At 30.9% G+C, this 18,030-nt stretch overlaps 2 protein-coding genes across 2 annotated transcripts; one reads left to right on the forward strand and one right to left on the reverse strand.

The window, feature by feature from the left end:
- Positions 1-292: 292 nt before the first annotated feature.
- Positions 293-2,162, forward strand: LOC107430065 (transcription factor MYC2). Its single transcript, XM_048464275.2, has one exon. The coding sequence runs from the start codon at positions 462-464 to the stop codon at positions 2,100-2,102; it is 1,641 nt and encodes a 546-aa protein (XP_048320232.2). The 5' UTR covers positions 293-461; the 3' UTR covers positions 2,103-2,162.
- A 5,804-nt stretch (positions 2,163-7,966) lies between these two features.
- On the reverse strand, positions 7,967-12,568 carry LOC107430049 (probable lysophospholipase BODYGUARD 3). Its single transcript, XM_048463444.2, has 4 exons — positions 11,382-12,568; positions 10,899-11,227; positions 10,552-10,751; positions 7,967-8,730 (listed from the first exon to the last, which is right to left on the reverse strand). The coding sequence occupies exons 1-4, from the start codon at positions 11,965-11,967 to the stop codon at positions 8,400-8,402; spliced, it is 1,446 nt and encodes a 481-aa protein (XP_048319401.2). The 5' UTR covers positions 11,968-12,568; the 3' UTR covers positions 7,967-8,399.
- Between the last annotated feature and the right edge of the window lie 5,462 nt (positions 12,569-18,030).

The following is an 18,030-nucleotide window of genomic DNA, read 5'->3' on the forward strand; positions in this document are numbered from 1 at the left end:
AAATAACCCCGTACACGTGAAGGGAAACGCATCTTAACCCCGCGGTAGCAATGGAAATGACTTTGTGGAATTTTTGAAGTCAACTTTAACAAAATAGGACCTAAAGAAAAAGGAGGAAAAAAAAAAAAGAAAAAAAAAAAAGAAAAAAAAAAAAGAGTGATATATGATAGCTTTCTCTGTATTGGGACCCTGAAAGTAGACCTCAAGAGCCCACCAGATGGTACTGCATGCATAAATGAAAAACAACTAAGGATGGGTACTAAACCCGCCCATATGCCCATTATAAATACAAGACCATACATGAACAGATTAATGTTTCAGAACTCCTATGCACAACCTTGATTTTCCTTCTCTCTTAGCTTAATTTCTACTGTCCGGCCACTTTGCTTTTTATTGGCGTCAATTCGATTAATATTTCGCTCGCTAAATATTTTTCTTGATTTGCAAAAGGAAGAATTCCCATGGAAGAGATTATGTCGTCGTGTTCATCATCCACTCTGATGTCAGCAGCTTGCCAAGAGAGTATACCACCCACAATTCAAAACCGGCTCCAATTCATTGTGAGAAGCCGGCCTGAATGGTGGGTATACTCCATATTTTGGCAAGCTTATAAAGACAACAGTGGGCGAGTGACTTTATCATGGTGCGATGGGCATTTCAGGGGCAACAACAAAGACAAATCAGCAGCAGGGCATGCAACGATGAACAGAGCAGTGAACGAGCAGCAGAGCAAATTTGGGGGTGTGGATTTGGAGAGGAAGCAGAGAGTGATGTTCAGCGGAGAATTAGTTGAATCTCTTTTCGAAGAGAACGTGGATGTTGAGAGATTGGAAGACAGTGGCGGCGGCGACCACGTCACCGACTCCGAATGGTTCTACACCGTCTCCGTAACGCAGTCATTCGGCGTGGGCTCTGGGATTCTTGGGCGGGCTTTTAGCTCTCGAGCGTTTGTCTGGTTGGCGGGAGCCCATCAGCTTCAACTCTACGATTGCGACAGAGTTAAAGAAGCTCGCATGCATGGGATTCAAACTCTGGTTTGCATAGCCACTCCATGTGGGGTAATCGAATTGGGGTCTTGTTTCACCATCAAAGAAGACTGGAGTTTGATTCAACTCACCAAATCTCTGTTTGGTAATTCCGACATTAATGCTGCAAACCCACCAAAACGTGTTGGTCTGGACCTTCATACCAATAGTCTTAATCTTGCTCCATTCCTTGAAATTGGGACCGGGAGGGATCATTCCGGAGTCATTGACCAGAAGGAGCCCACCATCATGCTCCATCATCATCGTCATGCCCATAACCTGCTTGAAAACGGAATTACAAAGAAAGAAGCAGCCTCCGCGGGAGTTATTAATATTAATCCTGCTGCTGCCGTTGGAGGTGGTGGTGGTGGTTCCTCATCGGACTCAGGACCTTCTGATTCCGATGGGAATTTCGCATCTCCGACCCGCGCCGCGGCGGACAATGACAACAACCGGCTTAAGAAGAGGGGGAGAAAACCGGTAGCGTGCGGCAGGGAATCGCCAATCAACCATGTGGAAGCGGAGAGGCAGCGTCGTGAGAAGCTCAACAACCGATTCTACGCTCTGCGCTCAGTGGTTCCGAATGTGTCCAAAATGGACAAAGCTTCATTGCTAAACGATGCGGTGATTTACATAAAAGAGCTCAAGGACAAGATCAAGCAGTTGGAAACAAAACTTGAACAACAAGCTGCTCCTGCTGCAGCAGTAGCATCATCCCAAATCCAAATCCAAATGGGTAGTGGTACCAGTGGAGTTGTTGATAACAGATCATCCTTGTGGCTGCCACCGCCCTTCTCGAGCAGCAGCTGCAGGTCGTCTTCGGAAACCAATTCGTTAATGGAGGTGGACGTGAGGATCGTAGGGTCGGAAGCCATGATCAGAGTTCAGTGCCCTGACGTCAATTATCCATCTGCTAGATTGATGAACGCTCTCAGAGACCTCGAATTCCAAATCTACCACGTTAGCATTTCAAGCGTCAAGGACTTGATGCTCCATGATGTCGTCGTAAGAGTTCCTATGGGATTCACTTGTGAGGAAGCCATGAGAAATGCCATTCTCCGACTTCTTCACAATTAAATATAATCATCATCACCTTCGTGTTATATATATATATATACATATATATATATATATATATCAATCACATTGCTAGATGATGATATCAATATTGGCCATCGTATTATCATTTCTCATTCTCCTCCTAATTTTCTGTAATTAAGAGTACTTGTTTCTTTTATGATATGATATGGAGATTTGATTAGGTGCTTTAATCCAGAATAAGGACGGATTGAGCAAATTAATATTTGCAGCTTTTTGTGCAATTCATGTAAAAGTTTGTTAATTTCCTTGTGCCAAAAAAAAAGAAAAAAGAAAAAAAAAATCCTGCTCGAAAACGAACACATGAAAGATAATGTCGTTTTTTTTTTTGCTTGAATAAAAGATAATGTCGTTGTACTTTTGTCCATCCTTCTATTATATATAATATGATCTTTCAGAAAGTGCTTAGTTTGTCGCAGCATATCTATCAAGGAACATATACAATCAAACGTTTGTGATGCGAGAATATGTACATTTTTTTGGGAAATCAAAACCTTATTGGATCAAACTTATGTTCATGTTTCTTAATTAATTTTATATACTTTTTCAAACACTTAGAGATCAACGTCATCTGCTAATTCATGTATTGCTTTTCCTTAATTGGCCCGCAAAGTCTGTCAAAAACAAATTAAAAAAGAAAAATGTGAGTGAAAAAGAAAAAGTACACTCTAATTAATTAATTAATTATTAACCACTTGCACCGATGACTTGATGATAATCACCATACATATATATATATATATATATATATTTATATGATTTGATAATCTATGCCATAATTAATTATGGAAGAAAGCTAAACATGCTTAAATACTTCATGCGGGCGCACGATATGAAATAGCTCATAAATTGGCTATTTGTAAATTATTAAGTTCTTTCTTTTTTCTTTTTCTTTTTTTTCCTTTTAATTTTGTATAAAATTTTAAAATTTGTTTGACATAAGATTCATTTCTGGGAATTGTTTTGACAATGACCAAAACAAAGAATAGATTTATACTTAAGTTTCACTGGCTTGTTTTATGGGTTTGAAATAAAGAAGTACTCCTTTAATTAATTAATTTATGAAATAATAATTTATAATATTACTTAGGTGAAAACTAGTGGTGCTAATTGTCAAACTAATCTCCAACTCTTATTTTCTAAGAAAGAGATTTTATATATTTTATATACACTCATTGTCACGAATGTCTAGTATTTTCATCTTTCATATTGAACAGATATGTTCATATCATGTGGATCTCATGTCAATCTCATTTTGGATTCATGTAAACTTGATCGTCTACAAAGAACACTCACAGCCGAAGCAAGAACATATGGAATAAAATTTGAATGTCAATAATAATACAAAGACGGAGGAAAGCAAAAAAAAAAGTTATTTTTATTTTTATTTGTTTGTTTTGTTTTGTCGTTATCATGCAATCTAGCTAAACTTGTTAATTAAAATACAAGGTATATGCACAAACATATTGAATCCTTGTTCCCAATCAGCTTTCTATAGAAGTCATTAAATGTTAAAATAAATTTTATTTCGATAAAAATATAGATATATGATTGATATAGAGCTTGAAAAGAGTTTTTTAAAAAAGAAAAGTTGATGAAGAAAAAGATAACGTGTAAGAAATTAACCAATCTTTTTTTTTTTCCTTAATAAACCAATCATTACTAGTATAATATGAAATTATTCAAGTTCATTTTATGGTGATGATGAACTCTAAATCTTTTCTTTTCTGAAAGCAAAATTCTATACATTGATATACCATTATTTGAATATGAAGATATTTTCTTTTAAAAATCTAATTAAGTAGATTCCATATTTGTATACAATTCAGGCATAAAAATGGAACACCATGTAGGAGGCAAAAATTATGTATAATATAATAATATATAACAAGTAATGATGGATAAAAAAATAACTTTGTCTTTGAGTTTTATTATTTGTTACCATTATTAACGACCACCATTTTATATAACAAATTATAATTAGAATATTTAATTTTATTATTTTTTATATTAAAATTTTAAAAATAATTTTTTAATAATAAATATTTAAATTAACATTTCGCATATAATATATATATATATATATTTTATCGAATTTTCTTTTTCCCCTCTTTAGCATTATTAAATAATTTATTTATCAATTAATCCGAAATTTTAGCTTGGCATGGGCTGCACGCAGTGATGTAGCTGCTATATGATGGAATGAAAAAGGATTTTAAGGATTGGGCTTTTCTCAAGTGTATGGGACCTCCTATGTGGTGGGCCTTATTTCAACAGAGACTGGAAGTGGAATGTGCCAGATTTTTTCTTTGTTTTTTAGTTTAATTGTAAGCGAAAAACACGTGTGACATAAGTATAAAAGTTTTCTATCTCAAGATTGTCATAGTGATGGTACGAAAAATGGTAATGACAATTAATTCGGTACATTGAACATTGTCTAAAAGATATTTATACGTTTATTCCAATGATAGAACACTCGAAATTACACCTCCAAGTTTAAAGAACCCTGAAGTTTGGTTTTTGTGAAATCCCCTTTTTAATTGTAATGACTAGTGTTGACCCAAAAAAAAAAAAAAAAAAAAATTGCTTAAAAGTATCCATTTTTTATTTTTTGGTGAAAAAGAAAAACAGCTAGGATCAACTTTATATATGTGATTCAGTTTTCGGTTATATATCATATAACTATATGAAATGAAATCCTTTTTTAATTGGCAACGTACTACTGTAACTTTACATCAAAATCTTCTAATAGTAAGAAGAATTAAAAAATTTTTAAAAAAAATAAAAATTGAAGGACCACAATAATTACAATTCCAGACCAAGGCCCATTTTATCGCCAAAATAAAAGGAAAAAGAGACCAAGACCCATGACTCGGGACCATGAAAAAACCATGGCTTTATGTACAACTGTATACATTGCACAACGTGATTTATGCTTTTTATTTTCAAATTTTTTTCACAAGGCTTTTGTTAAACAATATGCCCTTCATCAGCATGAAATTGAAGATGAAAGACCCAGTACAGAGGATGTCGCATGGTGATTTATTTTCATTGAAGTTTTTCTACGACCACTCTTTGGACCCAAAATTATTGCTGCATTAGAATTTGTGTGTATATCAGTCAGTAACATATATGTGTTAGTATTGGAAGTAACAAATGGATCGCTCTTTTTTTTTTTTTTTGGGTAAAATATAAATGGATCGCTTTTTTAAGTAAAGGTAGCAATAGTTAGGTTATTTTCTTTCACCAAGCCTTCCCGAACACCAGTCCTCTGGACAAAAACCACTGTACATATTATTTTGTAGATAAATATATATCACATCATTTGGTTAGTCAACAGCCAAAACTTGTCTGTATATGTATTAAGAATATTTATATATATTGTATTTCACCCATTTAAAAAAAAAAAAAAGAAAAAAAGAAAAAAAAGAAAGAACATGTCTTAGATACTAATGTAAAATAAAATAAAAAAATAACGATAATAATAAATCAATGTCTTAAATGCTTATTTTGGTCAATGCCTTAAGGAATTGAATTCAAATAGACCTAGTAAAGCTTTAGAGAATGAGGAAAACAGGTATTAAATCTGTATTGCTACATGTATTTTAAAAGTTTTTATATACAAATGTCCTTCCAAGAAGAATCCAAAACTAATTTGGTGTTATGTAAAACGCTGTATATATATATATACACTTTAAATTATAATGAAAGTTACATTGTCCATAATTTGGTGCATGCCATTTAGAACTAGGTAGGGGCCATTATAAAGATTCAATAATATTTTTCTTGTATTCCCTTGCATTTAAATGTTTAATGACTATAATATAAATACAAAAAAATGCAGTTGAAAATGCATCTAAAGGTTCTTTTATATATACATATATATAATTCAATTATAATAAGCATCTCCAACAATTTATAAAGACAAACATTCAATACCTAACCAATAGAGCGACAAGAAAAGACATGTTTATTATATTTAGACTCTGATAGGCATTAGGCAATCGAACGATGACGATTAGTATTAACTGATACGTTATGTATAGTGCAACCTAACCAAAACTTAGTAGCAATTTAAAACATCTCATAAGCTAGCGCAAAAGATCAACCAAAAAAAAAAAAAAAGGGACATGTGAAAACAATATTTTACATTAAGTGCTGTTTCCTACCACCAAACCCCCAAAAGAAAGAAATATGCTTAACCAGCCCATACCATAATTCAAAGGGAAACTCCCTTTAAATTTTTTAAGTTTGAAATATGCAATGGAAATTGCTAATGCCAGATTGCACAGAGCTTGAGGTTGGACAAGTATGAACTCTCTGACTCAATTTTAGTTGTAGTCTTCAAACTAGAGTTTCAAATCCCATATGGTGTTCTAGGATATACACATTAATGACTGAAATGGTAAAAAAGTAGCAAGCTATCCACCGGCAAGATGCAGGATTCTAGTGGCATCTGATGCTGATCTGATCAGACCCAAATTAATCACAGTGGGACCCATTGATGTAGAAGGTTTTGAAATAGAATGGACTTGGTGTTAGATGGGTTTGATGGGAGGTGCATTGAAACTTCAGATGCCATGTGTCAGAACATGTGCTTGGCGGTACTTCCATTAACACTATTATGTATATAGAAAATTTATAAATTTTAGTCCAAAATTTTTCTTAGCAATATTAAAAATAATCACACTAAGTTTGCCAAAAGAAGGAAACAAAGTTAAATTTATGTGTTGGGAGGAAGGCCCCGGGGGGGGGGGGGGGGGTGTTAGTGGATTGGGGTGTGATTGAGGATTAATATTGGCCATGAAAAATTTTTGGATAGGACTAACTAGGAGAAGGGATGGATTCAAAGCATGCAACATGCAAACGAACAAATTCGTTGATGATGTCAAGAAACTTTTCGAACGCTTCCAAGTCTTAATTTGGTTGGAATTATATGCAAAGTTTCTAATGGAAGCCACATGTGCAAAGTTTCTTATGGAAGCCACAATCAAATATTGAAGTGCATGTGTAAATCTTTTATTTTTTCTCCTTTCTTTTTTCGTGGGTGAAAAGGACACATATATCGTTACCCTAAAAAATATGTAGTTTTCTTGCATATATTTAGCTAATATAGTGTCGTAAATAATTGAAAATATGAAGCTCGTGCTCCAATATTGGTCTTTGGACTCTCAAATTTTGAACCCAATTTTGTCCAATTGGGTTCAAGTACTCTAACTTGCATATACACGAGAGAAATGAATGACAATTCATTCACTAGACATTTCGTCAAAGAGAAGACCAGTGAGGAATTCACCAAAAAGAAAAAGGAAAAAAAAAAAAAAGAAAAAAAAAAAAGTAAAGACCTGTGAGCAACAATGATAGGTCTGATTCATGGGGCAGGAATAATTAATTAAATTGACGTAATTTGTTATACGTAGAAGAAGTTATCAATAAATAATTGCCTCTAAAATAAATAATTGCCTCTAAAAAGTAGGAAAAATTAATAGAAACTGCTCAGAGAAAGAAGTAGAAGAAAAACAAGCAGCTAAGTCCTCTTGTATCTCATTTATGCCGCACCGCCTCTTATGAATCTACGTCCTCGAGTGTGGACCATGTGTGTATGTGTGTATATATGTATATGAACCTGCATGTTTAATTAATTGTTTGTTCTTTCTTTACACGTTATATGGTGAAAATCCTTTGTTTCATTTATGCAAATCAAGCGAAAAGTGGAACTTCAAAGATTATTTGACAAAACAAAATTTGGTTTTTTTTTTTTTTTTTTTTTGAAATAACAACATTTGCATCTTTATGAAAGCTTTAAATTAATAATATTCCGTGCGAGTTTTAAAAACTTAATATAGTAATATATTCACTTTTTATAGCTTCAAATTGATATTGAACATACATTTCAAAGCCTAACAAGTAATATACCTTGAGTATTGATAATTTGCACATTGAAATAGCTAGCTAGCTAGCTAGCTGATTGCCTAGGTAATAATAATTCCTTCGCATTAAAAAAGAAGAAGAAAAAAAGTAAGCAAAAAAATAGAAAGTTGCCAACTTTAGGCTATATATATATATATATATATATATATTTTACCCACTTCATGGGATTGGAAAGACATTATATGACTTGACTCTAGACGGACCTCCGGTGCTTCAAAAACAATTTTCCACACTATATATATATTTTTTATATTTTTGGTAAGAAGAAGAAGAAGAATAGATGATTTTTCTTTTCTTTTTTTTTTGGGGGGGTGAATAAGAAGAATAGGTCTTAAACATAAAAGATCATGATGATGAGGATGAATTGGTCCAAATCTCCTCGAGCTCCCTAGCAAAGGCTTTTTGCCTGCCAACGACGATAGTGATGTGGTCCTTGTTGTCGATGACTTTGACACGAGCCCTTGGAACTCTCGACTGGAGATTGTAGCTACATTCTAATGGAATAAGTTCATCGTCCTTGCCATGAAACACATTCACGCTGCAATTAAGCTGTTCTCTTACTGCTTCCAAATATGCATCCATTTTCCCTGCTGTCCCAAATATTACGTTGTGCAGTGTGTGCCACGCTGCGTTGTGGGTGTGGCAGAAAAACCCTTCTAGCAAGAACGTCCTCATCCTGCACGTATTATTATTATTATTATTATTTTCACACATTGTTATTATATAAATTCAAGTCAATAATCAGATGGTAGATAGGAGTCACTATCCAAGAGCATAATTAGAGCCTTTTTTTAAAATTTTTTTTTTAAGAAAAAGAAAATGGAACATATATTAATTTTTGGAGTAGAAAAAATTGACGAGCAGCATCATATTCATAGGCTAGCAGAGTAACAATAAATGAAAAATAAAGAAAATAGAATTTAAGAGAAGCACTTATAGTACGTGTCTCGGTAGATTGCAACTATACTCTGAACGATATTTGACCCAAGTCCCTCAAGGAACGGAGAAGAATTGGCATATTAATTAATGCCAAGTACCCAACCCAACCTCTTTTTCTCCAATTTAATTCAATTCCTCAACCTACCCCTATCTTCTATATTTCTTTTCCATTTGGGTTTTAGCAATCACTCGTTTCTCTTTCTCCTTTTTATTTTTATTTTTATTTTTTCCTCTCTCTCTCTCTCTCTCTCTCTTTCTCTTTTTATTGCCTTATTAATCTTCATTTAAGATATATTTTTAAATCTAAATATAAAAAAAATAAACTCTTAAGTAAATTAATTAATTAAATAATATAATTTATTATGTTATTTGATAAAAAAAAAATTAATGATTCTAATATTATATATATATATACATTGTACGTATATTTCATCGTAGAAAATCATTTTTTGGTTTAAAAAACAGATGTATATTCTAGCAATATGAAGGTCCCCCGTTTACCAATATGCATTCTAGTGGGTCACCTACATACATATATATATGCATATAATTTAGGAGGGAACATATATAAAAGGACAGATGGACTTCGAAGTAAAGTGAAGGTAATTGTCACGTGACTCCAACAACATAGTCAATAAAAATATTTAAAAACATTGAACTTCATGTAAAAAATCTGTATCCTACTTGCGGGAGTACAATCTCGCAAACAAGTGGGACTCATGTGGAATTATATGTGTGGATCCTATTTGTTTGCTAGAGAATGAAGCCTTACTTGTGGAAGTTGGAAAATTTTGCTCAACTTCACGAGGGTCCCTCATGATGTGAAATATTTTATAGTGACGTGTGTAGTGTAGTGAAGACAACGTACATACATAGACACCAATCCCGTTTAACTTTATTTATTTATTTATTTATTTTTATTTTTTTGCAGGGAGATTGAAGTTAATTATATTAGGCTTCCATTCCATCCTAATTAATTTAATTATATGCCACAAAATGTACCTTACCATACCACCGCCTTCTAGTTTGTTTGTTTGGTATATATTTTTAAGAATCACTTCCATTTTGATAAGTAATTTTTTTTTTAAATCATCCATTCTATGATTCTTTAAATGATTTTTTCAAAAGCAACACCATGCAAAACTAATTGCACAGTATTTGGCCAAACGTTAAATAGTGATTTTAATCATTTTGAGATTTGACTATTTCATTTTACTGGAAAGGATTATTAGAAAAAAAAAGAAGAAAAAAAAAAAGACAAACTAAATATTAATAATTGTGGGTTTGCCGGTGGATCACCAACTGTTTCACATTGATTGGCTGATGCATCCACGTGGTTGAAGATGTGTTTGATCCGTTTTTATTTATGGACCAATCAATATTCAATGCAAAGAAATTCATGATATTTCTTTGTACTTTTATAATATATATGTGTATATATATATAATTTGAATAAAAAAAAAAAGAAAGGGGTGGTTTGGTTAAAGGTTGAGCGAATAGAGCAGCGAAGTTGATAAAGTTGGTGATGTGGAGTGGTGGTGGGTTTGAAAAATGTTACCTGTTTCGAGTGAGTAGCTTTACGAGAAACTCCACAAAGCGGTGGTTCTTGCAAATTAATAAGCAAATCGTACGGCTGATGTGCTCGTACCAACACGCAAGCGATGCCCCAAATGCAATCGCCGGCCAAACAAGCCTTGGGGCCACCCTCCTCATCACATATTGTGTCGCTTGTTCTCCCTTGGCTACTGGATAATATGGCTGCATAATATGAATATCATATTCCCATCATTTTCATTTTACTCCTTTTTCATATTTTTTTAAATTTAAATTTAATATTCCAACCAATAAATTACCCCCAAAAAAAAATAAATAAATAAATAAATAAATAAATAAGACTTGACTTACAGGTGCCAGCAAGGTTAGGGACTTGACTGACCCAGGGTGCTTGACGGCAATAGCCAGGGCCAATATGCAGCCCAAAGAATGGGCCACTATGTGAAACGACTTCACATTGTGGGCTTCTAAGACGGACCGCTCTATCATGTCCAAATGTTCTCTCAGTGTGTATAGAGAGTCCGTCGGCTTTGGACTCCTCCCGAACCCCAATAAATCAATTGCAAAGAACCGGTACGTTGATTTCGCGGCGCTTGAAAAGTTGGGAAATAATGTCTCCGTCCAAAACGCTGAGGACGATATGAAGCCGTGAATGAAGAGCACGTCTTCTCGTGCTGTGTCTGACATCATATTTAAAGCAACCCCGTGTTATCAACTTCAACTTCATAAATTAATTTTCTTCCCCCCCCCCCAAAAAAAAAAAAGAAGAAAAAAAACTATATGTAAAAAATAAATAAATAAATAACATAAAATGGTTTTATTGATTAATTTTACCTTTACGTCCTTGTGTTCTAACAAAGAGGGTATCTTTGCTAGAAGATGTCCAACGGTTGCAAAATTTACAATCACAGTCGGACCATCTTGGAATGGGTTGGGATTTGGGCCGACCCATTTTTCCTTGAAGCATTTCAACAATGGTGGATTTAACCGAGAATGTGGACCGAACCGACCCTTTCTTCATCTTGTCGGCGCAGGATTGGACGTTAATGGTTGCGTCCGCTGTTAGGCGCTTCAGCTCATTGACGGTCAGCTTGGAGACCTCGGACACCAAACAAGGGCGGGTGTACAAAGTGTCGGAGATCTCCTCCAACTGAAGCTTGGTCGAAGTGAGGCACACAACCTTAGACTCGCCTTGTTCAGACACCAAGATTTTGCCGCTGCTTGTGATGGCTTCCTTCGAGGAGGAACAGTAACAGGGCTTCCATTCCGATTCAATGAAGAAATCGGCCACTTTATATACGAAACAGAGCAGGAGATCCAGAAGGTCTAGAACAGAGAAGACAATGAAGCTCACGGCTTTGTTGATAGCCCTGCCAGTTAATGTTAAAGCCGATCTGGTTTTGGCCATAATGGAAGTCATAATTTGATTTGCAAAGACACAGAGAGAGAGAGAGAAGAGAGATCAGAATGAGAATGAGAATAAGAATATTATTGACAAGGTGAAGATATTAAAAAAAGTCATTGGGTTAATAGATATGAGAAGACATCATTGGGTTAATAGATATGAGAAGACATTGGAAGAATCGATGCGAGAGGAATGTTGTGTTTATTATTGGGTTAATATGCAAAAACAAACAATGCTCTACCAGATTAAGAGTTGGAAAAAGGGGAAGACAAGAAGAAATAGAGAGGGCAAGGGAGTCACGATATTCTGCAAATAGGGAGGTGGTGGAAGCAGTAGCCCACCATGAGCATGCCCAGACTTGTTAGATTAGCCCTCTCCTCTCTGTATATATGATCATGTGATGAAAGCGTGTGGGTTAATGCTTCTCTCCAATTACTTAAATGGAAGAGGAGGAGACACAGACAAGATCAAGAGAGAGATAGAGACTGAGAGACTTTGACAAATGACAAACCCAAAAAGTCACTCACACCCAAAAGAAAAAAAAAAAAAAAGAAAGCAGATTAATGAATTCATTGTTACATTTAACATCGTTTGTTGGCCAAGGAAAAAGGTAGGTGGTGGTTCAACTCCCAGGTATAGAAACTATTTCTGCTCAGCAAATGCGTAGCCAACATATATATATATATATATATATATATAAAACCTTCCTTTTTTACGCCTCTCTTTTTTTTATTTTTTTAATAATATTCAATTTGAAAGTTTGATTGTTAATTTCTTCTGTCCTGATTTGCAAACCAAAAGAAAATAAATGAAAAATTAAAAATTAAAAACTGTTGTGGCTACTTTTCTTGCCCAACCGAAATTCTAGGTACACACATATTTTCTCATCCACTTTTTCTTTACAAAATGTGTCTATAATTAATTGATTTCATATTGTATTTGTGCATCGTTAATAATATATGGGAAGTTGCATGCCTAACTTATGTATCTTATAATTTTTATTTGTTTCGATAAAATGCATGCCTAACTCATTAATATACATGTAAGATGTTTGTCTTTGTGATATAGATAAACGTCCCAAAACCTCTAATTAATATTTATTGCAGCATGTCTCGTGGTCACATGCTCCCATCCCATCCCCTTAATGTACCGAAAATTTTTTATCACCGTCCTAAGAATCATTTCAATTTTAACCTAAGTTTTTTGGTCGTTTGGATATGACTTTCTGTGTTTAAACGTAGACTATGTGTATGCGTGTATACTTTGATTAATCAAGATCATGGATACAAGCAAGCAATGAGCTACTTACCAAATTAATTCGAGCCATCAAAGGGTTGGATCCCTTTAAAATATATATCAAATGTAGCTTTCCTTATACTGAAGTACAATGTTCCTGTATCTCAGCAAAAAAAACAAAAAAAAGGGTACAATGTTCCTGTAACTATATAAAAAGGTAATCTTGATATATCCTAGAGCATTTTTGCACAATACGTACCCAAAAACATCTAATCCGATAGAAAAATTCTTACTATCAACCAGGAAAGATAAACATATACTTGAAACCTACAAATTATTTCGGTAACATAGACAAATAATAAAATGATAAAATAATAATAATAAAAAAGAGAAAAAACATGCCGTAAATGATTTATTTGTTTAACAAAGAAGCATATATAAATAGACATTAGAAGCATATATAAATAGACATTCTTGTCAAATAAGGCACTCCAGCTAATTAACCATGTCGCTTTATTGTTTCTGATTTCTATTATATATATAATATTTGTTAGGTCAAAAATTTTTCTTGTCCTCTGCGATAGGTGAAACAATATTATATAGTGTGTCGACATGCATAATAGATATAGTAATATACCATCTTCAAACGTCATGACGTCCAATAGCCCCATGATTATGTATGTGTCCAAATTTCTAATCTTTGGTTTTACATTAAAATGTATGAGTGAGAATATGGGTACGATTTATGCAGTTTTCTCTCTCTCTCTCTCTCTCTATATATATATATATATATATATAAAGAGTTTTTCAAATGTCTACACATTTTGAATTTACAAGTATATATTTAAACAATAATTTTTTAAAAAATTATTATTAATATTTCGCTTATAGATGACAATCTATGAATTAAAACTTATGAATATCCATATAACAACCAAATTAAATATCATAATTATTTAGGAATAGTTTGTATACATAATATACTTTATATATATATATATATATATATGTATGTATATATATCCTATGATCTGTCTAGTATAGATTAGTAATTATCTTGATTAAGACATCAAACTTTAAATAGAAAGGCAATATTATATATTTACTTACTTAATTAAGACATCAAAATTTAAATAGAAAGGCAATATTATATATTTACTTATTTAAGTTTTTAAAAATTGACATTGATGATATTAGCCATAATTAATGGAAAAACATGCAATCAATTAAGATCATGCTACGTCAATTTATATAACCATCAAGAACCAGCATTGCCTTGAAGCAAAAATAAATAATAATAACAAGACTCAGCATTGTTTACATGTAGTGATTGACCGTTCATACACCCAATTTGGTTATAAAAGATAATTTTGTTGATATATATACCAATTCACTATCCATTAATTTTTCTTTTGAATTTTCTTTTAAAATTCTCAACTATAAGTATACCCTTCAATACGACTTGACCCTACTCTGACCTAACACTGCCACCATGTTATATATATATATTATAAATGCATAAATTTTTTTTAAAAAAACTAATTTTTTTAGAAAAAATAAACATTTATTATATTAATTTCATATCATTTGGAAAATAATTTTATTAAATGTTTTGACTTTATCATTATTAAATTGGAAAATTCAATTTTATACCGTGTTTCAAGCTTGATTAGTTTTTCTTTTTCCTCTAGACAGCGTATTTCAAGCTTAAATAGAATGTCGTATTTTCGGGTAACGAGGGACTTATTAGTAAAAGCATTTCACCATTATTTATTACTCACGTTGCTATATTTCAGAACTAATTAGATCTAGATCTAGTGGACCAGGCATGTACTTAAAAACTGTTTTTGATTTTTTAAATAATTAATCATAAGTGGTTAATTTTAACAAGGTGAGATATTCAAATGTAAGGGCCTAGCTAATAATCTGGTCAATTATTTTGCTTCAGCTACGATATATATGAGGGGAAAATAATTGTACAGTTACATAGGGTATAGGGTTGGGGGAAAATAATTGTACAGTTAAATAGGGTTGGGCTACAGTGCCACATTATGATATTAATTAAGGTTAATTGCTAAATAGTATTCTAAAATTTCAAGCTTATGTGAATTAAATCCTAAATTTGGAATTGCTTGAATTGAATTTTGAAGTCTCAAATTTGTTGTAAATCAGCCCAATTAACTAATAATGGTAATTTTATCTTTAGATGATGTCAATATGCTAATATTATGCCAATGTCATAATTCATTTTTAACAAAAAATAAACAACATTTTTTTAAATAATTTCCTTATTTTTTCATTTTATTATTTATGATTTTTATTTGAAAAATTGTATCTAATTTTATTTTATTTAAACTAAAATTTTTAAAAAAATTTAACATTTTTTACAAAAAATTAGGTCAAAGATAAATATTTAAAATAAAATTGAAATTTTGGCCTAGTAAAAATATTTTTATTAGAGCAAAACCTATATAAAATAATTTTAATAGGCCAAAAATTAATTATAATTTTTTATGCCCAAACCATAAAAAAATTAGTCCAAAATAAAAAAAATAAAAGTTAGACAAAAAATTAGACAAAAAAATAAAAATAAATTTTAAATTTTATGATTTTTTTTATTTTTCTTATCTATCTATGTACACTTACTTGCAAATTATTGGATTCTACAACCAATGAACAACTATAAAAAAATTAGAAATATAATAAACCACTTTTGCTTAAAAAAAATATAAGGATATAAAAATAATAAAAATAAATTATTAGATCAAATAAAAAGAAAAAAAATTAAAATTAATACTAATAAATTTATATTAGACGGAAAAAAAAAAGCATACAAATTAAAATTGATTCTTATTCTTATTTTGTTTTTGTCTTCTTTTTTTTTTTTTAATAATTTGGTTATAGAAAATTATGATAAATTTTTTGTCTAAAATTATTTTATTTAATTTTTGAATTAATAAAAAATATTTTTATTAGAGCAAAAATTTCAATTTTAATTGTCTTTTTGTCTAATTTTAAGTCTAATTCTTATTCTTGTAATTTTGGTTTAATTTTATTTATGGTTTCGGTGTAAAAGATATTATTAATTTTTGGTCTAATAAAATTATTTTATTTAATTTTTGTCTAATAAAATTTTTTATTACACCGATTATTTTGATTTTATTTTTATTTTTTATCTAATTTTAGATTCAAAAAATATTAATTTTTTGAAATTTTAATTTAAAAAAAATAGTATTGAATATAATTTTTTAAATAAAATACCATAAATATAAAATATAAAAAATAAGAATTTCAAATTTTTTGTTTTTTTGCCAAAAACTGAATTATGACATCTAACAATAAAAAATTAATATCGTTATTCAATTCGATTAATTTGTAACAAATTTGAAACTTTAGAATTTAATTAAAAATAATTCCAAACTTCAAGATTCAATTTAACAATTAGCCCTATTACTTAATAGACTTGTTCCTTGTACCAATATTTTTGATAAGAATTTTTGTCAAATGGTCCCAATCTTTAAACTAATATAATTTAACGGTAGGCATATATGCTCATTTAAAACATTCTGTATAATTTATTTCCATTTGAAAAACAAAATTTATTATGATAAAACTAATACAAATCTCCGTTGTTCTCTCTCATAGAAAAATATTTTCTCTCTCCTCATCTCTCACCTACTTTTTTTTTTAATTTTTTTATTTGGTTGGGAAAATGAAAAATCTCTCATATAAAATTTTTGTTATAGCCAAAAAAGTATATCGGAGATCATTATAAAAGAATGTTAAAAATTTATATTTTTTTACAGAAAATCATTGTTCTTTATTAAAATTATTTTTTCTTTAATGAAATTTTTTTGAAACTTTCGATTAAGAATTTGGATTACATATTTACAAATAACGGAAGAGAGGCAAAGTCCTATTTGTGTTTATCATGTTGATATTTTGATTATTTTTAGTGGAGAAAACTAGTTTTTATTTATTTACTTTTTTTTTTACTGTGAAAAATAATGTTTTTGAGGAGAGTTTTATTTTTAGAGGTTTTTAGGAGAGACTATATATATATATATATATATACATATATATTTTCTGAATGAGTAAAGATTAACATTGCTTTTTTTTTTTTCTTTTAAGATAAAAACATATTACATTTATTTTCACATAAAAATCAATATTGTTGAAGAGAAAGAATATTGCACATTATATTGTTTTAGCAATAATAATTATTGTTTTAATATTTAAAAATAAAGTTTAATAAGTAAATATTTTCTAAAAGTAAGAATAGATTTATTCCATTGGATTATATTAATTTAAAAATTGAAATCATTTTGTCAAAATTTTTGTCAAAACTATTGATATAAATAATGGGCTCTTAATTAATTATAGTATGTTTTTTTTGGAATTAGTTGTTGTATTTACTTCCATGAAAGATATCAACATATAGTTCTTCTTATAATAATAAATATACAAGGCTTCGTTGCTAATTTCAAATTTTTTTTGGAATTAATTATTGTACTTAATTCCATAAAAGATATCAATATATATATATATATATTTATATAATTCTTCTTATATATGATAAATGCACAAGGCTTCTTTGGTAATTTCAGATGCAAAAACGAAATGGATTCTCTGGTATCGACCACTAAGCGAAATCAAAAGATCATCCAACAAACCCAAACTTATAAATATATATATCTTAAATATTAATGCACAGATTTACACGCAATATATGTTTGTCTAGCTAGTAAAAGTTCAGATATCATACAATATATATATATTGCTAGGCCTTGCCCGCTGGCGGAGGTAACGTAATTATATGTTCAACAAAATTTTCCTGCCAAT

Source organism: Ziziphus jujuba, chromosome 6, assembly GCF_031755915.1.
Source record: "Ziziphus jujuba cultivar Dongzao chromosome 6, ASM3175591v1".
In the NCBI taxonomy this organism is placed as follows: domain Eukaryota; kingdom Viridiplantae; phylum Streptophyta; class Magnoliopsida; order Rosales; family Rhamnaceae; genus Ziziphus; species Ziziphus jujuba.

What these genes read in the sequence shown, in the direction of transcription:
- LOC107430065 (XM_048464275.2), top strand. Translation starts at nt 462, where the DNA reads ATGGAAGAGATTATGTCGTCGTGTTCATCATCCACTCTGATGTCAGCA.
- LOC107430049 (XM_048463444.2), bottom strand. Translation starts at nt 11,967, where the DNA reads ATGACTTCCATTATGGCCAAAACCAGATCGGCTTTAACATTAACTGGC. An exon ending in TAGAACACAAGGACGTAAAG is followed by an intron (nt 11,228 to 11,381) that starts GTAAAATTAATC and finishes ATATGATGTCAG; the next exon opens with ACACAGCACGAGAAGACGTG. An exon ending in CCCTAACCTTGCTGGCACCT is followed by an intron (nt 10,752 to 10,898) that starts GTAAGTCAAGTC and finishes CATATTATGCAG; the next exon opens with CCATATTATCCAGTAGCCAA.